General features: G+C 44.5%; 1 protein-coding gene and 1 long non-coding RNA gene across 30 annotated transcripts in view; both read left to right on the top strand.

Annotated features, from left to right (window-relative positions):
- DTNB (dystrobrevin beta) overlaps window positions 1–20,509 on the top strand; it is a 412,789-nt gene that overhangs the window by 79,865 nt on the left and 312,415 nt on the right. For all 29 annotated transcript variants that reach the window (XR_006279636.1, XR_006279635.1, XR_006279632.1 and 26 more), the window contains one exon: window positions 4,576–4,661. Coding sequence is in view for 12 of the 29 variants with exons in the window: in XM_043509975.1 (XP_043365910.1) it covers window positions 4,576–4,661 (86 nt within the window). In the remaining 17 variants the exon portion in view is untranslated. The remainder of the gene's footprint in view (window positions 1–4,575; window positions 4,662–20,509) is intronic.
- LOC122459142 lies at window positions 7,800–19,603 on the top strand. Its single transcript, XR_006279640.1, has 3 exons — window positions 7,800–9,395; window positions 10,386–10,395; window positions 19,592–19,603. It is a non-coding gene; the product is annotated as an uncharacterized LOC122459142 (long non-coding RNA).

Genomic DNA, 20,509 nt, shown 5'->3' with positions numbered 1-20,509 from the left:
AGCAGGGATCATCAGTTAAAGTTCCAGGCTGGAGCTTTGTGCCATGCCCGCTCCAAAACACACTACTTCAGAGATGCATAAGTTGACTTTGACACCACCTGTTAAGGTGGGATCTGAGAAGGCTCTGCATCCTGATAGTGTGGAAAGAGCAGATCTTTGGGCCTGTTGTTTTTGTTGAGACATCCATGGCATCAAAGATTGCCTTGGGCTGCTATTTTGCCTCTCTCTGGTCAGTGCAAAAGCACTCCTCAAATTAGAAGCTGTTCAAGATTCCAGTGCCACAGTTCATCCTCAATGCCAGCCAAAACCTATAGACATAGTGCCAGGACAATTGCCCCATGGTCCCAGACACCAGTTCTGATGTTATGGTGTCAAGAACAAATCACAAAAAGCTCCTTCCAAGACTTTGTATTTTGCCTGCCCTTGCTGACTCCCCCAGACCCACAGGCCTTCCCCATTTCAGCGCTTCCTGTGCTATTTAAAGCACAAAGAGAAGAGAGGGCTATTCAAAAGGCTTCTCGGAAAGCACCACCAAAAGAAGCGTCACCAATCCCAGGATTGCATGGTGTCTGTTCCAGTTGATCCCGATGGTACTGTATTTTTACTTTCCAGTATCTTCTCCCTGACACCCTACTCCAGTGTCCATTGAACTTTAGTAGACTCAAAGAAGGGGCTGGTTCTTCAGGTGTCCTCCACACATTCCCAATGGATGTGTGACGGGTTCCCCTGGAAACTGGGGTACTGCTAAGCCCTCTGACCCACCAACCTGGGCTCCCTCTCACACTGTGCTGCTGTGACAAGCTGCAAAGCCTTCCAAGCTTGCACTTTCACCAGCATTAACACAGGTAGGGACACACCCAGCTGCAGTTGCATGTAGGCTCTCTAACCACCAGCTTCCCAGCCTAGGACCCCAGAGCAGTATCGTCCTGTCCTGGTCAAATCTGGCCAGTATATGTGTTTAATACCTGGTCCACCTCTCCTTCAAAGTGAAGAGGACCATGCACACTTGTGGTAACCAAGTAGAGATTTTCCGCAGGCACCTTAGTCAAACACATACTGGTTTGGATTAAAACATAAAATAAGTTTATTAACTACAAAAAGATAGATTTTAAGTTATTATAAGTGATAGCAAACAGATCAAAGCAGATTACCAAGTAACTAAACAAAAATGCAAACTGAGCTTAACGTACTAGATAGGTAGGTTATGAATTAGCAAATTCTCACCCTGAGTGATAAATAGGTTGGCAGATTCTTAAGCTGCCTTTGCTTTGCAGCTTGGATTTCCCAGGTTTTCATACACAGGCTAGAAATCTCTTTAGCCATCACTTCCCCCAGTTCAGTCCCCCAGTGTTCCTGTGTTATTTCCAAGTGTGTTATCCTACAGATGTGTTGCCTACTTTATGCCTACAGGATAACATCTGTAGCTAGCAGTGCCTACTTTAACACCTGTAGGATAAAGGTTGTTTGAGGCACAAGTGGTATTCTTGTCCATCCTCCCCGTGGAAGGAAAAGGCCTGGGTGGAGACCATCGAATAGTGGAAGTCAACAAATGGCTACGCAGGTGGTGTTGGAGAGAAGGCTTTGGACTCTTTGACTATGGGATGGTGTTCTAAGAAGTAGGAGTGCTAGGCAGAGACGGGCTTCACCTAATGAAGAGAGGGAAGAGCATCTTCGCAAGCAGGCTGGCTAACCTAGTGAGGAGGGCCTTAAACTAGCTGTTTGCACAGCTAGCTAGCTCGGGTTCCACTATTCAGGCTGCAACACTAACAACATCATGTGACATCCTGGCACCTTGTTATTCACCACTGTCATATAATTAGGATAAGTTTTACACACAGTATGCCTTGTGAGGTATCATTCCAAAAGTCTTGAACTGCTCAACAATAATATCTCGTTGGATTGTATGTGCTGTTATCGTATGTGAAGTTATGAAGTTGGGCTATGTAGGTGTTACTGAAACATGTTGTGAGGTTGAAAACACCCACAGGCAGCCTTTCAGGTACAAAAGTAAAAAGGCCAAACAATGTTAATGGCTCATTGAGGAAATGCACACAAGCACCAGGGGGATTACCCGAGGAACTGTGTACAGAGACAGCACTACACAATGGGAACTATTTGACCCAGGTCACAGCAAAAGAGCTATCCAGAAAGTGGGAAGAAGATATAAAAGGGCACTATAGGCCTCCTTGGGGAGAGGTCCCTTGTGATCCGATGTGGACTTTCTGTGAAGAACCTGTTCATAGGCACACACAAAGATCATCTCCCCTTGCAATTATCCCTCTTCTCCCAAGTGTTCAGTGGGTACGCTCCCTACAGTCATGCCACCAACTCCAGTCAGAAGTCCTGCTAACATCTCTCACATGCACTCTGAGCACAGAGATTAGGTCACAGTTCCACAGGATGATCCTGGGACACAGACATGATCTCCCCAGGTAACATGGTCTGTTGATCTCTTGCCAGAGTTGACTTCAAAACAGTTCCCCGATGTGGTGGCTGGAGCCCTACTGCTGCAGCCCACATCTGTCCCAGCAGTAAAGCAAAGGCACCTTCAACATCCTACACTCCAGAGAAAAAAGAAAGGTAATTCTCATTATCCAAAGGGGCACATTTAGCATCCCTTACCACCATGCTTGCAAAGGCAAAAGATGGATGGTTGTTTTATACCAGGTCCCTCAGGTTCAGTTCTGTTGCTCACCCTCCTGCAAATGCATTGGTTATCATAGCAAAGTCTCTGAGAACTTCATTATCTGCCCCTCCAGACAGGGAAGTCAGAAGATTGGACGCCTCTGGCAGAAAAGTCAACTCTGGGTATTGAGGTGGCATGCTATGTAGCTCCTTCCTTTTGTTGACCAATTGCCCTATATCCAGCAGAAGCTGGCTAAGGACTTTACCCAAGGGAAGAAAAAAGCTTGCCTTCAGCCTCTGAAGGTAGCATATGACATTTGTGATGCAGTGGCAAGATTTATAGCCTCTTTACAGACATTCATGGTTGAACTCATCTAGCCTTTCTGTGCTTGCCTAGTTCAAAATTTGTGATCTTCCTTTTGAGGAAGAAAGAATGTTCAGCAATAAAATGGATAAGACCTTACAGCACGCTAAGGAGGCAAGGTCAGCTGCGAGAGCTGTATGGCTGACGCAACCTCCCTGCCCAAGAGGAGGTTCTCTCTTTGAGACTTCGAGTACCAAGACAATGTTTTCTATCTTCCTTTGCACAGATGAAATACCAGTTTCATAGGCAGCCTCTTCAACAAGCTGCTAAGAGACCATAAAGAAATAAAACAAGACGACTGAAATGTTTTTCTGGAGGCAGCCACAATCTTCAGCCTTCCAGCCTCTGTTTTGGTGGGTCTGCTGGGAGTACACAACCAAATACATTTGGTTTTCTCCCTTTAGAGATCACTTGGTCTATTTCCTATCATCTTGGGAACAGAACATCTGATAAGGGAGTCCTGCATGTCATCCAGAATGACTGCCTCCAATCCCCCATTCCTCTTCTGAAATCCTTCTGAAATCTTATTTCTAGAAGAGGTGGAGTGTCCTCTCCAGAAGGAAATTGTTGAAGAGGATCCATGTTTCATCTTCCACTTGTATACTATCTTACCTTTTCCGAGTTGCTGTAAGAAATCGGTAAAGTATTATCCATAGCACACAATATGATATAGATAATTCAGTCAATCTTTTTATTTAGGATTATAGTGCTCAGAATTTATGTATTGCTTATACACTCTCATGTACATGCTCTCAGTACTCCTAATTTATGTTCAACTCTGACTAAATTAACTCAGTACTGAGCACTAATAATGGCTTTATCCTGAGATCACTGTTCTATAGCCTCTATAATCCTCTGTTACTATATGTTGTTTGTCTTTCACCTCCTTCTAAAGTGTTTTGTGATTTTTTTATATGAAAATAGTTGTTTTTGCATACCACTTTGTGCTGAATAAAATCTTTCCATTGTTTTTATAAGGAATTAGTACACATTTTTTCTCATGCTGACATTAGGAAATGGTTGCCTGATTATGCCATCTGTTCCTGATAGTGTAGCAGTCTAGGTGGCTTTAATTAGAATAACAACCATCCATGTTTGTTCCTGTTCTACTTAGAATGTTCAGAATATCTTGTAACCTAACATGTTTTGTTAGAATACCACTTCTTTCTCTGAGTGTCAGGCAGTGTTCATAAAGTGTTGGAATTCCCGAGAAAGGGCAGCAGTAAAAGCAAGAAACATAATTAAACAGGCTTATTCTAAATAGAAAGGAATGATTCATAATAATCAGGTTCCACCATGTAGTAGGTAGCTGCGGGACAGGTAAAACAAATGCAAGCCTCTCTTCATCCATAGAATGCCCATAATTCTGCAAGAGAACATGATTTGTCATTGGCTACCTGTTAGCTGTTCTAATTTATTGACAAAGCTAAATGTTGCTATCATTTTTTGAATTATGTTCACTGTTAAATAGTTTTATAAAGCATAGCACTTAGGGAAGGCATAAATTAACTTTTCTTCTGACCCTGAAATATTTTTGTTCTTATCATTCCATAAAGTAATGGTTTATCATGTATTTTATTTTGCAGTGAGGGCCATGGGAAGTTGACAGTGTTTTCAGTTAAAGCTATGTTAGCAACCATGTGTGGTGGGAAAATACAAGACAAACTAAGATGTAAGTACTTTCAAGTAAATTTAACCATTATTTTAAATTTTCTATTTCCACCATTAGTCACACAAACTTTGTATTTAATTGTTACATTTTGAAAAATTAGCTACGTTTTTCTTACTTATCCAGCAGTCATGCTACTGGAATGAATCTTATGTTAGTTTAGTCTTTCTGGTAATGCATGCCATCTACTGGCTACAGAAGATACTCAATTCATATTTAAAAAGTAATATTTCATCCAAAGAAAGTGAAACAAAACTCCAAAAACCTGAAGCTTATTTGACAGTTATCCTTCATAAAGTTTCATTCATTAATGGCTTGATCCTACTGTACAAATGAAGTAACCGGAAGCTTTGCCATTATCTTTAATAGACACTGGATCATACAGTAGATTAACACAGTATCCGTGTATGGCCTGATACCGTGGTCTATAGGATACAGACTTCTTAAAGCCCTTTTGAACACTTTTCATGGTTACCTGAGATGTCCAGAGTGAATCACTACCACCTGCTTACAGTGGGAAGAAGACCTCTCTATGCCACCTGGGGAGACTCTCCCCAGCCACTGAGTGCTGGCAAAAAAATACTCTGCAAGCTCTGCTCTTTCCCTCTGCAGCCTAGCAAATTATACACTCCACTTTGTTACACTCAAGTGCCCAGTCCCTTATCTTCTGGACATCTTCAATGTACATCAGTGTGCTGTCTCTGTAGAGGCAGTGCACCTCAGTTCTCTGGTTTCACCTCAGCACAACACTCTCCTGTGCACGAGGCTTTTGGACAAGTCGATTATAAAACCAAATGGAAGTTTATTTATCCGATCTTAAGATAGAGATTAAAATAAAAGCAAGTTCAAGGGTTTGGAAACATAAGGTTACAAGTAAAAGAAAAACCTAAAAGACACTCTATAGCTTATACTTTTTCCTATCCAATTGTTAGCTGCTACAGCACTTGTCCAGTCCAGAAAGCTGGGATCCATCTTTTACTAGAGATGCCCCTGCTCGCAGAATGCCTCCTCTGTGTAATGGATCACAACTTGTGTTTTTTTGTCATCTCTTATACAGTTACAGACTAATGCCTCTTACCCAAGAGGTCCCCTAATTAGAGTCTTTTCTTAGGGTTCATTTGTTTTTCTAAATTCTCAAGCCTACACCTGTTCCAGACAGTAAACATAGGCTGGCTCAATGGATGTCCATTGTTCTCAATGTTGATTGAGTGAGCCCTGAGACCCGCCTCAAATCAGGTGACAAGTTTCACTTTAACAGTTTTGAAACCCAATATAAAAATGTTACATAACTCTAAAATTGTTTCATATACAAATATCACTCAATAACCATGACAATCAGCTATTTCTTAGCTTTTGGCAAAGATCACAAATGGCCGCCTTAGGTGAAATACTGAAAAGATGGTGAGACATGGGTAATATACCTGCCTGGGTATGTATGGGCATGTTTGTGTTACACCTTTTAAAACAAATTCTTGATCTCTCTCCCTATATAGCAAATCTTACAAAATATGATAGGAACAAAGAAGGGAGGCTGGCATCATTGTTGGAATAAAGGTGTTTGATCTTACATTTCCGTATTTTCAAACTATTTTGGGTTTCTTTAAAGTTTAAACTTTAGTTCAGAATTTACTGAGCTTTTAATCATAGGGCAGGAAGGAACCTTGAGAGCTTATCAAGTCCAACCCCCTGCAGCGAGACAGGACCAAGTCAACCTAGACCATCCCTGGACAGGTGTTTCTCCAACCTATTCTGAAAAACCTTCAGTGATGGTGTAAGAGGGAGCTTGGAGGACCAGTCGGCCTAGTGGTTGGAGTACTTGATTTCCTGCCCCCTGCTTCTGTGGTTGAGGTGCCTCAGTCCTGAAGGCAGGGGAGTAGGGGGATCCAGGCCCTTCCATTCCACCTGGTCCCAGCCCAGGGCCCTGTGTAAGTTAACCCCTGAGTAGGGGACCTCCCAGCGGGGAGTCCACATCTGCTGCACTAAGCTACTTCCTACTGTTGTCCCTTCAGGGCATGGCCCCTCTAATCCAAGTTCCTTTGGTGGCTTGTCTCTAGTAGTACCCTTTAATGGACCCTGGGTGGTGTCCTCCTGCAGTCCCAGGTTCCTCCAGGTGTGGAAGCCGTAAGTTTGGTGGGATCGGAACCCCCACATGGGCTTTGTGCTTTCACCACCCAGGTTCCTCTTAGGCTGGGTGGTCCTAGACCTCTTTGTCTCCTTTGGCCAGGAAGAGGGTGCTTGGCTCCTGGTGGCTGCCTCAACTGGCCGAGTAGTGCTCCTTCCCTCAGAAAGGGAAGCAGCGAGCTCCTGCCTTTTTGCCAGTCAGCCTCAAACTGAGCCAGGCTCTCTCCTTTTCTCTCCCTTCCAGGCCTGGCATGGGCTGCAGGTATAAGGGGGGTGGGGCTAGCTGGGCCCAAAGGCTCTCTTTAACCCCTTCCATGCTGGTGGGCGTTTTTTCTGCTTCACGATAGATGGAGATTCCACAACCTCCCTTGGAACTCTATTCCAGAATTTAACTGCTCTTATAGTTAGAAAGTTTTTCCTAATATTTAACCTTAATCTCCCTTGCTAAAGATTCAGCTTATTACTTCTTATCCTACCTTTAGTGGACATGGAGAGCAATTGATCACGGTCCTCTTTATAACAGCCCTTAATATATTTGAAGACTGTTATCTGGTCCCCTCTCAATTTTCTTTTTTCAAGATTAAATATGCCCAGTTTTTTTTAAGCTTTCCTCATAGGTCAGGTTTTCTAAACCTTTTATTATTTTTGTTGCTCTCCTCTGGACTCTCTCAAATTTGTCCGCGTCGTTCCTAATGGATGGCACCAAAACTGGGGACGCAACTCCAGCTGAGGCCTCCACATTGCAAAGAAAAGCAGGACAATTACTTCCTGTGTCTTACATATGACACTCCTGTTAATACACCCCAGAATAATATTAACCATTTTTGCAACTGCATCACATTGTTGGCTCATGTTCAATCTGTGATCCCCTATAACCCCCAGATCCTTTTCAGCAGTACTATCACTTAGCCAGTTGTTCTCCATTTTGTAGTTGTGCATTTGATTTTTCCTTTCTAGCCCAAGCACTTTGTACATGGCTTTATTGAATTTCATCAGGTTGCTTTCAGACCAGTGTACCAATTTGTCAAGGTCCTTTTGAATTCTAATAATGTACTCCAAAGTGCGAGCAACCCCTCCGAATCTGGTGTTGTCCACAAATTTTATAAGCCTACTCACCAGTATCATTATCCAAATCATTAATGAAAATATTGAATAATATCAGACCAAGGATTGACCCCTGCAAGACTTCCCTAGATATACCCTCCCGGTTTGATAGAAAACCATTGATAACTACTCTTTGAGTACAATCTTTCAAACAGTTGTGCACTTATAGTATTGTGATCTAGACTACATTTTCCTAGTTTGCTTATGAAAATGTCATGAGGGATTGCGTGTCAAGAGCCTTACAAAAATAAAGATATATCATACCTACTGCTTTCCCCTCTATCCACTAGGCCAGTAGCACTGTCAAAGAAGGAAATTGGGTTAGTCTGGCATGATTTGTTCTTGACAAATCCATGCTGGTTATTACTTATCACCCAATTATCCTCTAATACTTACAAATTGATTGAATAATTTTTTCCAGTATCCTTCAGGTATTGAAGTTACGCTCACTAATCTGTAATTCCCCAGGTCCTCTTTGTTCTCCTTTTTAAAGACAGGTTCTATGTTCTCCCTTCTCCTGCCCTCTGGAACCTCACCTGTCCTCCATGGGTTCTTGAAGATAATTGCTAGCGGTTCTGTGATTGTTTACACTAGTTCCTTAAGTACCTTAAGATGCTGACCTGAATACATTTAACTTACCTAAATATTTTTTATCCTGTTCTTTCCCTATTTTTGGCTTGCTTTTCTTCCGCCTGCTTGTTAATATGAATTGTGTTGTGTATCTAGTCATCATTTTAGGGAAGACTGAAGCCAAATAGGCATTAAACACATCAGCCTTCTTGATATCATCAGTATTAGCTCTCCTTCCCCACTAAGTGGAGAACCTATCCTTCCCTTTGTCTTTCTTGAGCTCCTAATGTATTTAAAGAACCTCTTTGTATTGCCTTTATGTCCCTTGCCAGGTGTAATTCATTTTGTGCCTTAGCCTTCCTGATTTTGTCCCTACATCCTTGCACTATTATTTTATACTCCTCCTTAGCCGTTTGTCCATGTATCCACTTATTGTAGAGACTTTTTTGATTTTTGGGTCACTAAAGAGCTCCTGATGGAGCCATGCTGGCCTCTTACAATTCTTCCTATCTTTCCTTTGCCTCAGAATAATTGGCAATTGTGTATTTAATATTGTTTCTTTGAGAAACTGCCAGCTGTCTTGAACTCTTTTATCCCTTTTATTTTCTTTCCATGGAACCTTAGACGTTCTCTGAGTTTAACATCTACTTTTTTGAAGTCCATTGTCCTTATTCTGTTGCTTTCACTCCTTCCTGTCTTTAGAATCATGAAATCTATTATTTCATGATCATTTTCACCCAAATTGCCTTTCATCTGCAGATTTGCAATCAAATTTTCCTTTAGTCAGAATAAACTCTAAAATGGCTGTCCCCCTGGTTACTTCCTCCACTTTCTGGAACAAAAAGTTGTTCCCAACACAATTAAAGATCTTACTGGAAATTTTCTGTTTTGCTATATTACTTTTCCAAGAGACGTCTGGGTAGTTAAAATCCCCCACTACTTGTGTTGTGGATATTTCTGTTTTGTTCTATAAATCTCTCACCCACTTCTTCCTCTGGTTTGCTAGTGTATAGTAGACCCTTACTGTGATGTAGGAAAGAGGCAGTGGTGCGTAGGAAACACTGTGCAAGCCTGGGACCCAGTATGAGGCTGTTTCTCCCTCTGGATCCCTGGGCTCTAGGAGGGTGTAGGGTCTGTGAGTGTCTGGGCCGAGGGGGTGCTACTGGGCTCTGGAGGTGAGAGGGTGTGAGTGTCTGGGCCGAGGGGACCACAGCTGGCCTCTGGGGAGGAGAGGATGTGAGTATCTGGGGTGGGGTGGCTGCAGCTGGCCTCTGGGGGGTGGGCGATATGTGTGTCTGGGCCGGAGGGGGCCCACAGCTAGGCTCTGCAGGTAGGAGGTGTGAGTGTCTGGGCTGCTGGAGGGCGCAGCTGGGGGGGTTTTGGTGGGGGGAAAGGGGTGTGAGTGAGGAACTAAGTTGTCCTAGCGGTTTCTTTAACTCTCTGTTCCTGGGGGAATTTTTGTGTGTGTCTGTATTGTTAGATATACTTGCTGACAGGCATTTTGACATAAATTATGAAAATAATTGAAACTGGCATGATTATATAGTGTTGTGTTGACAAATAAAATTTGCAGAATTTTAAAATATTGTATGCAGAATTTTTAATTTTTTGGTGCAGAATTTTTAATTTTCAGGGGCAGAATTCCCCCAGGAGTAGCGTATGTATGCTTGATGTATAATGCAAGACTTCCTCCCTTTTTCCTAGCCTGTCCTTCCTGAACAAGCTATTAACCTCTACCAACATTCCAGTCATGAGATTTATCCCACCAAGTCTTTGTGATGCCAGTAAAGTCATAATCTAAATTATGTACTAATACTTCCAGTTCATAGAATCATAGAATCATAGAATATCAGGGTTGGAAGGGACCCCAGAAGGTCATCTAGTCCAACCCCCTGCTCAAAGCAGGACCAAGTCCCAGTTAAATCATCCTAGCCAGGGCTTTGTCAAGCCTGACCTTAAAAACCTCTAAGGAAGGAGATTCTACCACCTCCCTAGGTAACGCATTCCAGTGTTTCACCACCCTCTTAGTGAAAAAGTTTTTCCTAATATCCAATCTAAACCTCCCCCATTGCAACTTGAGACCATTACTCCTCGTTCTGTCATCTGCTACCATTGAGAACAGTCTAGAGCCATCCTCTTTGAAACCCCCTTTCAGGTAGTTGAAAGCAGCTATCAAATCCCCCCTCATTCTTCTCTTCTGCAGACTAAACAATCCCAGCTCCCTCAGCCTCTCCTCATAAGTCATGTGCTCTAGACCCCTAATCATTTTTGTTGCCCTTCGTTGTACTCTTTCCAATTTATCCACATCCTTCCTGTAGTGTGGGGCCCAAAACTGGACACAGTACTCCAGATGAGGCCTCACCAGTGTCGAATAGAGGGGAACGATCACGTCCCTCGATCTGCTCGCTATGCCCCTACTTATACAACCCAAAATGCCATTGGCCTTCTTGGCAACAAGGGCACACTGCTGACTCATATCCAGCTTCTCGTCCACTGTCACCCCTAGGTCCTTTTCCGCAGAACTGCTGCCGAGCCATTCGGTCCCTAGTCTGTAGCGGTGCATTGGATTCTTCCATCCTAAGTGCAGGACCCTGCATTTATCCTTATTGAACCTCATTAGATTTCTTTTGGCCCAATCCTCCAATTTGTTCTTTTGGCCCAATCCTCCAGTTCTTCCTGTTCCCCTACTCCTTGCATTAGTGTACAGACATCTAAGATGCTCAGCAGATTTCCCCACTGTTTCCCTCTTGTTGCTCCTATTTTACCCTATTATAATTTTCCTTGTCTCCCCCAACACCTAGCGCTCTGTCAAGGTTGCCCATTTTATGTTTACTTGTGAGCTTTTGTCACCTGCCCCTTTGAACCTAGTTAACTGTCTTGTACCTCCTCATCTTTGTCACTCCTGACCTGCCCGCCCCTCCCCAATCCACTGTTCCCTCCTACTTGGTTCTCATTTTTGTTACCTCATCTCTATCCCCTGCTTTCCTTGTTCCGGTCTTCCCTTTCCCTGATTCCTTGACCTCCTGTTCTATCTGCAAAACAATGCTCTTCATAAACATTCTCAATACTATGTTTTCCCTGACTCTGCTTCTCTGGCAAGCAGCACAGTTGTTTTCAGTGGTTTATCTTTCCTTTCCTCACTGACACACCTGCATTCTGACTCCATGGTCTCAGGGTTGTACTTTCAAAATGCCTGTGATATATGCTGTTAACTCAAACACTTGAAAATCCCACCCCCACACACCTTCTTTTCACTTTACCTTCTACATGCTAGGTTCTTTTCCTCCCACTAATCAGTCTGATCATCAGCGCTGGAACCCTGATTCTGCCCTACATGTACTGTTCCCATGTTGCTGACCACTTCTGAGAAAATTCAGGGACTACGGTGAATTTGTAGTTAGTATGTTGGACTAGATGACCTCCTGAAGTCCCTTCCAACCCTGATATTCTATGATGGATTCTATGACTTCCTCCTTTATAAATGTGACTTTGTTCCTTCCGTTCTTCTTCGAGTGCTGTCCTTGTGAGTGCTTCACTTCAGGTGGTGGTGTGTCCCAGTGATGTTGATCAGAGATTTTTGCTAGCAGCTTTTGGTCGGGGCGCACGTGTGCAGTAGCTGTCTCGTGGCACTGCTGACACCTCTTCTGGCATGCACATGCCCGACCCCCTCAGTTCCTTCTCAACTGTCCTCCGCTTGAGACGGGTCCGTTAGCAGTGTCCCTACGAACTATAGAAAATATAGTTTGTTAAATTAGTTTAACTCTAGTTAGTATTAGATGAACATAGCAGTAATATCATAGTTAGTTAAAAAAATCATTTTTCCCTTTAATTTCATCCCCAAATCCCAAAGAGGGTTTAGAAATGCCTGGATTCCCAGCTTTTAAAAAGTGTGCATCTTGTAATGATGCCATGCCAATCACTTTGTGTATGCTGCCTCGGGGAATCACACATTCCTCAGAGGTGCACTCACTGCAACAGCCTAAAGGCAAGGGCCAGGAGAGATAGGGATCTCTGTCTGAAATTAATCTTGATGGAGAAATCCCTGTGCTCCACAGCAGAATCGATATGTGGCTCCCCTGAGGCGGTTTCCATTGACAGGGTGAGTGCCTCCTCTTCAGAGAAATCAAGAAAAAGGGCCTCATCTTCACCAAGCCACAAACTGTTAAAAAAAGAAACTGTCTCCAGCGAGATCCCTGCCGTGAGTACCTTCGATACACCAGGCACTTCCGGCACCATCTGCCCAGTGACCTCTGCCGGGAAGGGAAAGGAGTCGAATGGTAGGCACTGTCTACCTCTGCAAAGGGTTCAGTACCGCAGCCTGCACTGCAGGTCATGGCTCCCCCCTGGCACCGAGTGAGGGGCCACTGAACATGGAACAAGTGAAACAAACAACAGTGCTGAATTCAGAGTAGCAGCCATGTTAGTCTGTATTCGCAAAAAGAAAAGGAGTACTTGTGGCACCTTAGAGACTAACAAATTTATTAGAGCATAAGCTTTCGTGAGTGCTGAAGAAAGCCACGCGTGAATGATCGGCACCGAAAGAAACGGCACCATATATGAAGGCACCAACCATAGGCGCCGACTCTGTGGATGGTCTGGGGCTGGAGCACCTATGGAGAAAAATTAATGGGTGCTCCCCATCCACCAGCAGCCAAACTCCCCCAGCGTGTTGCGGCCCCACTCCTCCCTTCCAGCCCTTTCCCCCTCCCCCCCGCCACCTAACAGCTGTTTGGTGGTGCTTAGGACTTTCCAGGAGGGAGGGGGAGGAGTGGGGACGCGGTGCACTCGGGTGGAGGCGGAAAAGAGGCAGGGTAGGGGTGGGGACTTGGAGGAAGGGGGTAGAATGGGGATGGGAAGAGGGTGGGGGGGTGGGAAAAGACGGGGTAGGGCGGGACTTTGGGGAAGGGGTGGAATGGGGGTGGGGCGAGGGCAGTGCAGGGACGGGAAGAGGAGGGGCAGGGTCGGGGCTAGGGGAGGGGGGCTTCAAGCACCCACTGGGCAAAGTGGAAGTTGGTGCCTATGGCATCAACTCCTCCTCACTCAACTCTCCGAGATGCCGACTACATCAGCACCTGGCTATCCACAACTTGGCACCGCGTACTTGCCGGTACTGATGGCACCTGAGCAGCCTCATTCCACCATCGCTCCACCATTCTCAAGCGATGAGGAGGAAGAAGAAGGGGAGGCAGCCTTCTTCTCGGGAGATTCTTCCCCAATGGACACTGCCCACCAATACAATCGCAAAGGACAGACAAGCAAGGGTGTACCACCATGGCTCGCAAACAAATGGATATGCTCACCCATGCCATTCCCTATCCAATGACCACAATTGGACCCGTGGGCAGCTTACAGGGCCCAATTCCAGAGACCCATGTCTGTGCATAGGAAACCCATAAGGTCAGCAACAACATCAGTACCTGAACCCTCTGAGGTACTTCAGGAAGGGGAAGAAGAGAGGGATGACAACTCTAATCATGAGGAGTCACCAGAACACAATTTCTCATCTTCCCCAGATGACACGGTCATACCTACACCTACGATGGCCCCTGAAAATTTCAAACATTCCAGGAGCTATTTAGGCAAGTGGCCCAGAGCCAAAACATCCCTCTAGAAGAGGTTCAGGAGACACAACACCAACTCCTAAAAATTTTACATACTTCCTCTTCATCAAAAATCGCCATTCCAATAAATTATGCCCTCTTGGAGCCCACAGATGCAGTGTGGCAAACCCCGGCATTCATCTCACCAACTAACAAATGCACGTACGGGAAATATCACGTGCCAAATAAGGACATGGAATTCCTGTTTGCATACCCACATCCAAACTCATTAGTGGTGGATGCAGCCTACCAACACAGTAAACAACATAAGACAACACATCAGGACGAGGAATGGAAGAGACTGGACCTCTTAGGACGGAAAGTCTACATCTCGGCCACACTAAAGTTCCGCACAGCGAACTACACCATGCTACTGGCAAACTACAACCATGACAATTATAACAAACTAGTGGACTTCACGCAGGACATACCTGAGGAGAAGAGAGACCAGTTCCGGGCCATCATCAACGAAAACCAATTTATCTCCAGGATGGCACTTCAAGCCACCCTTGATGTAGCGAACACAGCAGCCCACATGACGGCAACAGCCATAGTAATGCGAAGGGCCTCATGGCTTCACTCCTCAGGAATTCCTAGAGAGCTCCAGCACAAAGTGGAAGATCTGCCTTTTGACAGAGACAAGCTCTTTTCCACAAAAACTGATGAAGTCCTTCATTCAGTGAAGGACTCGAGCAACATTACAGATCCTAGGGATATACACACCACCTAACAGGAGACAAAGGTACTAGCCCTACAACAGGAGCAGAGACAATACGTCTCAAAGCCAGCAGAGACCGTACGATGCACGGGGCCAAAGAAACTGAACACAGAGACGTCAACAGAACCAATCACAGAACGCGGCGTTCCCAACAACCACTAAATAAGCTGCAATTTTGAAGCGTTGATTGAGGGTCTGCACGACCTCCCCATAACACCAGTGTCAACGACCAATACCCAAATCTTTGGGCTCTGACTCAGACCATATTACAGCAACTGGGCCTCCATCACCTTGGACCAATGGGTCTTAGAGATCATTCAAACAGGCTAAACCATCCCCTTTACATCTGTCCCACCTACACATCCACCTTCCCCATCCCTCTTCAGGGATTCTTCCCCATCCCTCTTCAGGGATCCACAAGCACCTGTTGAGACAAGAGGTACATCACCTTCGACAAATAGGTGCAGTGGAACTGGTTCAGTCACAACACAGAAAGAAGGGATTCTATACCCATTACTTCCTGACCCAAAAGAAAAATGGAGGATGGAGACCCCTCCTCAATCTAAGGAGACTCAACAAATTCGTCCATGCCCACAGATTCAAAATGGTCACCCTGAGCTCAATCATCCCTACGCTGGAAGAAGGGGACTGGTACGCAGCCCTCAATCTACAAGATGCATAGTTTCATGATGCAATCCATCCATCTCACAGACGCTTCCTAAAATTCACAGTAGGACAAGAACATTTCCAATACAGAGCGCTACCATTCGGCCTCTCAACTGCACTGAGAGTATTCACCAAAACACTTGCGGTAGTAGCGGCTGACTTACGCAGAAGGGGGATACTGATATTCTCTTACTTAGACGACTGCCTACTCAAAGACACCACAAAGACAGAAACAGAAGGAAGCATTCAAATAACCACCCCTCTCTTTCACTCCCTGAGACTTCAAATCAATGAAAAGAAATCCACCCTAGTTCTGGTGCAGCAACTAGAGTTCATTGGAGCTCACCTGGACTCCCTCACGGCCAGAGCATCACTTGCAAGGCCACGTTTCACCACTATGACCTCCCTTATATCAGTGATCTCACAGTCCATGGGTACATGTGCAAATATGCCTACAACTATTGGGACATATGTCTGCTACCACATTCGTTGTAAAACACGCCAGGCTACACATGCGGTGCCTTCAGAGATGGCTGAATGCAGTATACAGCCCACAAAGACACAGTCTAAACAAGAGAATCGCACCCATCAGAGAGGTGATGCAATCACTATGCTGGTGGAGAAACCCAACGAACGTTTGTTCTGGTGTACCATTCCAACAAGGGCCACCATTTGTTGAGAACATGACAGATGCCTCCCTGATTGGATGAGGATGCTCACCTGAAGCAACATACAACCCAGGGCAAATGGTCCCGTGTGGAAACACATCTACACATAAACCTGCTAGAACTATGTGCGGTCTGCAGTGCATGCTGCCACTTCCTTCCTCTCATAAGAGACAGAACGATACGGATCCTAACAGACAACATCGCATGTACGTTCTATATGAACTGCCAGGGTGGGGCATGATCCCACTCTGTATCTGTGGAAGCTCGAAAGCTATGGAACTGATGCATAAGGCACAACATCACCCTCACAGCATCATACCTACCAGGCTGCTTGAATATCATGGCAGACACTCAAAGCAGACAGTTCTCTCAAGAACACGAATGGAAACTGAACGACGAAATAACACATCATATTTTCCAAAGGGGATCTCCATTGATAGATCTGTTTGCGACACGAGCAAACAAGAAATGCCCAAAGTTCTGCTCACTTGCAGGACGGAGTACAATCACTGGGAGAGGCATTCCTTATCAAATGGAACGCCCCTCTCTTATATGCCCTCCCATCGATTCCTCTGATCTCCAGAGTCATACACAAGACATGAACCGAGAGAGCCAAGCTAATTCTTATAGTGCCAACATGGCCCAGTCAAACTTGGTTCCCTTACCTGTCCCGTATGGCACTATGCAAGCTGTTCACTCTCCCCATCCTACATAATCTCCTCTCACAGGACAGTGGTCAAATCCTCCATCCAGATCCAGGCAAACTCCACCTGAAGGCATGGCTCCATCCTGAGGAATTAACCTGTTCTGACCAAGTAAAACAAGTACTGATTAATAGCAGGAAACATACCACACGCTCTACTTACCTCCAAAAATGGAAAAGATTTTTCCCTCTGGTACCAAACCAAACAAATATCTGAACAACAGGCCCCACTTCTGATCATCCTGGATTACCTACTATCCTTAAAAACTCTGGACTGGCTACGAACTCAACTAAAGTTATCCTCATGGCCATAACGGCCTTCCACCAACAGGTGGATGGGACATCAGTATTCACCAATCCCATTACTAGGAGGTTCGTAACGGGGTTACAGAACATGTACCCAGATATCTGTGAACCCACACCATCATGGGATTTAAACTTAGTGCTCAAATGTCTAACCAGAAAACCACTCAAACCCTTAGCACTGTGTTATTTATTTCATTTATTTATGAAAGTGGCACTCTTGATAGCCATCACATCAGCACGAAGAGTGAGTGAGATAGGGGAACTCATGGCTCACCCCCCGTACACAATATTCTATAAAGACAAAAAGAAAAGGAGTACTTGGGGCACCTTAAAGACTGATCTCTAAGGTGTCACAAGTACTCCTTTTCTTTTTGTGAATACAGACTAACACGGCTGCTACTCTGAAAGCTACTCCCTATGTAACATAGCAGCCCCAATGCGCATCAGAACACATTCAACAAACTGTAGCAACTTCCATAGCATTCCTTCACAATATACCCATCATAGAGATATGCAGAGCAGCCACTTGGACATCTGAACACACATTCGTTAACCATTATGCTCAGCTCAAGCACAGTCACAAGGGTAGGCTTCACAGTCCTAGCCGCAACTACATACTCAATTCTGACGTCCCTTCCATCCTCATGAGGGCATTGCTGTACATTCACCTGAAGTGGAGCACCCACAGGGACAACACTCGAAGAAGAAGGGAAGGTTACTCATCTTGTGCAGTAACTGAGGTTCTTCCAGATGTGTGTCCCAGTGGGTGCTCCACTACCCACGCTCCTCCCCTCTACTTTGGAGTAAGAACTTAATGATCCACGATAGAGAAGAAACTGAGGGGGTTTGGTGTGTGTGCGTGCGTGTGTGCCAGAAGAGGTGCCAGTGGCGCTGCAAGACAGCTACTGTGCACATGCACCCCGACCAGACACTGCTAGCAAAAATCTCCGATCGATGGCGCTGAGACCTGAAGTGGAGTACCCACAGGGACACACATCTTGAAGAACTCAGTTACTGCACAAGGTGAGTAACCTTCCCTTCTGTCAAATTCTGTATCTTGCCTAAGCAGCTTACTTTTCTACTCTGGTTGACTCATATGCCCACAACTCTTCTGCTCCCTGCCATCCCTCTTAGCCCAAAATCTTACTAAGATTGACACCATCTGGTGTGAGCCCTCCTTCTTTCACTCCTTTCTTTTCCTTTTTCCTTTCCCTTTCCTGATCTCCATTTAGGCTCTATTCCTCCCCTTCTTATCATTCCTAATCTCTTCCTCATCTGGTTTCTTTTGTCTCACATTCAGATATATTCCACTGTCTCCCCCAGAATAAAATAGTGTCCCTACTCTTGCTTCACTGTCTACTCTCTCTTCTGTCTCCTCCTTTTCAAACCTGGACTCCTTCAATGTCTGGTCTACTCTTGGTGCCTTTATTTCCTCATTATAAACTGTGTCCTTGATAATTTCAATCAAACACAGTCCCCAGTTTGAACATATACTTTTGGACATCCAGTGAAAAGCCTTTTTGACTTAACTGAGTTACGCCTGTTCAAAAAAAATGTCACAAAGTATAATTTATACAATTGTAAGTGGCCGTTTCATTGCGTATGCCTATGTAAGTACTTTTTAAATTATTTGGATTCTATCGCCTTCCTCTGTAGAATGGGGCATGGGTCACTTGCTGGAGGAGTCTCTGCTCCTTGAAGTCTTTAAACCACAATTTGAGGACTTCAATAGCTCAGACGTAGGTGAGAGGTTTTTCGCAGGAGTGGGTGGGTGAGATTCTGTCACCTGCATTGTGCAGGAGGTCAGACTAGATGATCAGAATGGTCCCTTCTGACCTTAATATCTATAAATCTATAAGGTGTGTATGAAAACCTCATTACATTCAACTGTGAATATGCATTTGGGATGAGGCTCATATGCTGCTATTAATGTGCACTTTTAATGCAAAAAAGTGTACATTGCATTAGACACTAGATGGTTTTTCCCTTACTGAATTTGCATCTTACACAGATGAAGTAATAGTCTACTGTTGTCTAGAACACAGATTCTCAACCTTTTTCTTTCTGAGGCCCCCCTAACATACTATAAAAACGCCATGGCCCACCTGTGCCACAACAACTATTTTTCTGCATATAAAAGCCTGGCCGGTATTGCGGGGGGAGCAAGCAGGGCATTTACCTGGGACTCCATGCTATGGGGTGCCTTGTAAAGCTAAGTTGCTTGGGCTTTGGCTTCATCCCTGCATGGCAGGGCTCGGGCTCAGGCTTGGGCCTTAGGCCCCAGAGAGTCTAACCCAGTTCTGCTTCGCAGACCCCCTGAAAACCTGCTCGCAGACCCCCTGTTGAAAACTACTAGTCTAGAAAATACTTTAGTCATGGAATTTTTGTTTTACCATAATTTTTTTTTAAAATGTAGGAAATTCCATACAAAAATCTTTCTTTAAAATTATTAAGGTTTCAGAGTTGAAGGACATCAGTTGATGTTTCTTGATACATAAGAAAGGCAATGGTCCATCTAGCCAAGTATTCTGTCTTCCAACAGTGCCCGGTGCCAGATGCTTCAGAGGGAATGAACGGAACAGGACAATTTTGAGTGATCCACCCTGCATCATCCGATCCCATCTTCTGGCAGTTGGAGATTTAGGGCACCCGGAGCATGGGGTTGCATCCCCGACTATCTTGGCTAATAGCTATCGATGGACCTATCATCCATGAATTTGCCTAATCCTTTTTTGAACCCAGTTATGCTTTTGACCTTTACAACATCCCCTGGCAACGAGTTCCACAGGTTGACTGTGCGTTGTGTGAAGGAAGTAGGTTTTTTTTTGTTTGTTTATTTTAAACCTGCTGCCTATTAATTATATTGGGTGGTCTGTATTTGTAGTGTTATGTAAAGGGGTAAATAACACTTCCTTATTCTCAAACTGCACAGCAGCCATGATTTTACACCCCTCTCCTATCCCCCCTTACTCGTCTCTTGTCTACGCTGAACAGTCCCAGTCTTTTTAACCTCTCCTTGCATAGAAGCTGTTCCATCCCCCTCATCATTTTAGTTGCCCTGCTCTGCATCTTTTCCATTTGTAATGTATCTTTTTTGAGATAGGGTGACCAGAACCGCATGTACTATTAACGCTTGAGTGTACCGTGGAGGTATATAGAGGCATTATGATATTTTCTGTTTTATTATCAATCCCTTTCCTCATGGTTCCCAATGTTCTTTTAGCTTTTCTGACTGCTGCTGCATATTGAGCAGATGTTTTCAGAGAACTATCCATGATGACTCCAAGGTATCTTTCTTGAATGGTAACAGCTAATTTAGACCCCATCATTTTGTATGTATAGTTGGGATTATTTTTTCCAGTGTGTATAACTTTGAACTTCTCAACATTGATTTT

The sequence above is a fragment of the Dermochelys coriacea genome, chromosome 3, assembly GCF_009764565.3.
Source record: "Dermochelys coriacea isolate rDerCor1 chromosome 3, rDerCor1.pri.v4, whole genome shotgun sequence".
Classification (NCBI taxonomy): Eukaryota; Metazoa; Chordata; order Testudines; family Dermochelyidae; genus Dermochelys; species Dermochelys coriacea.
This window is presented reverse-complemented; position numbering and strand designations above follow the sequence as displayed.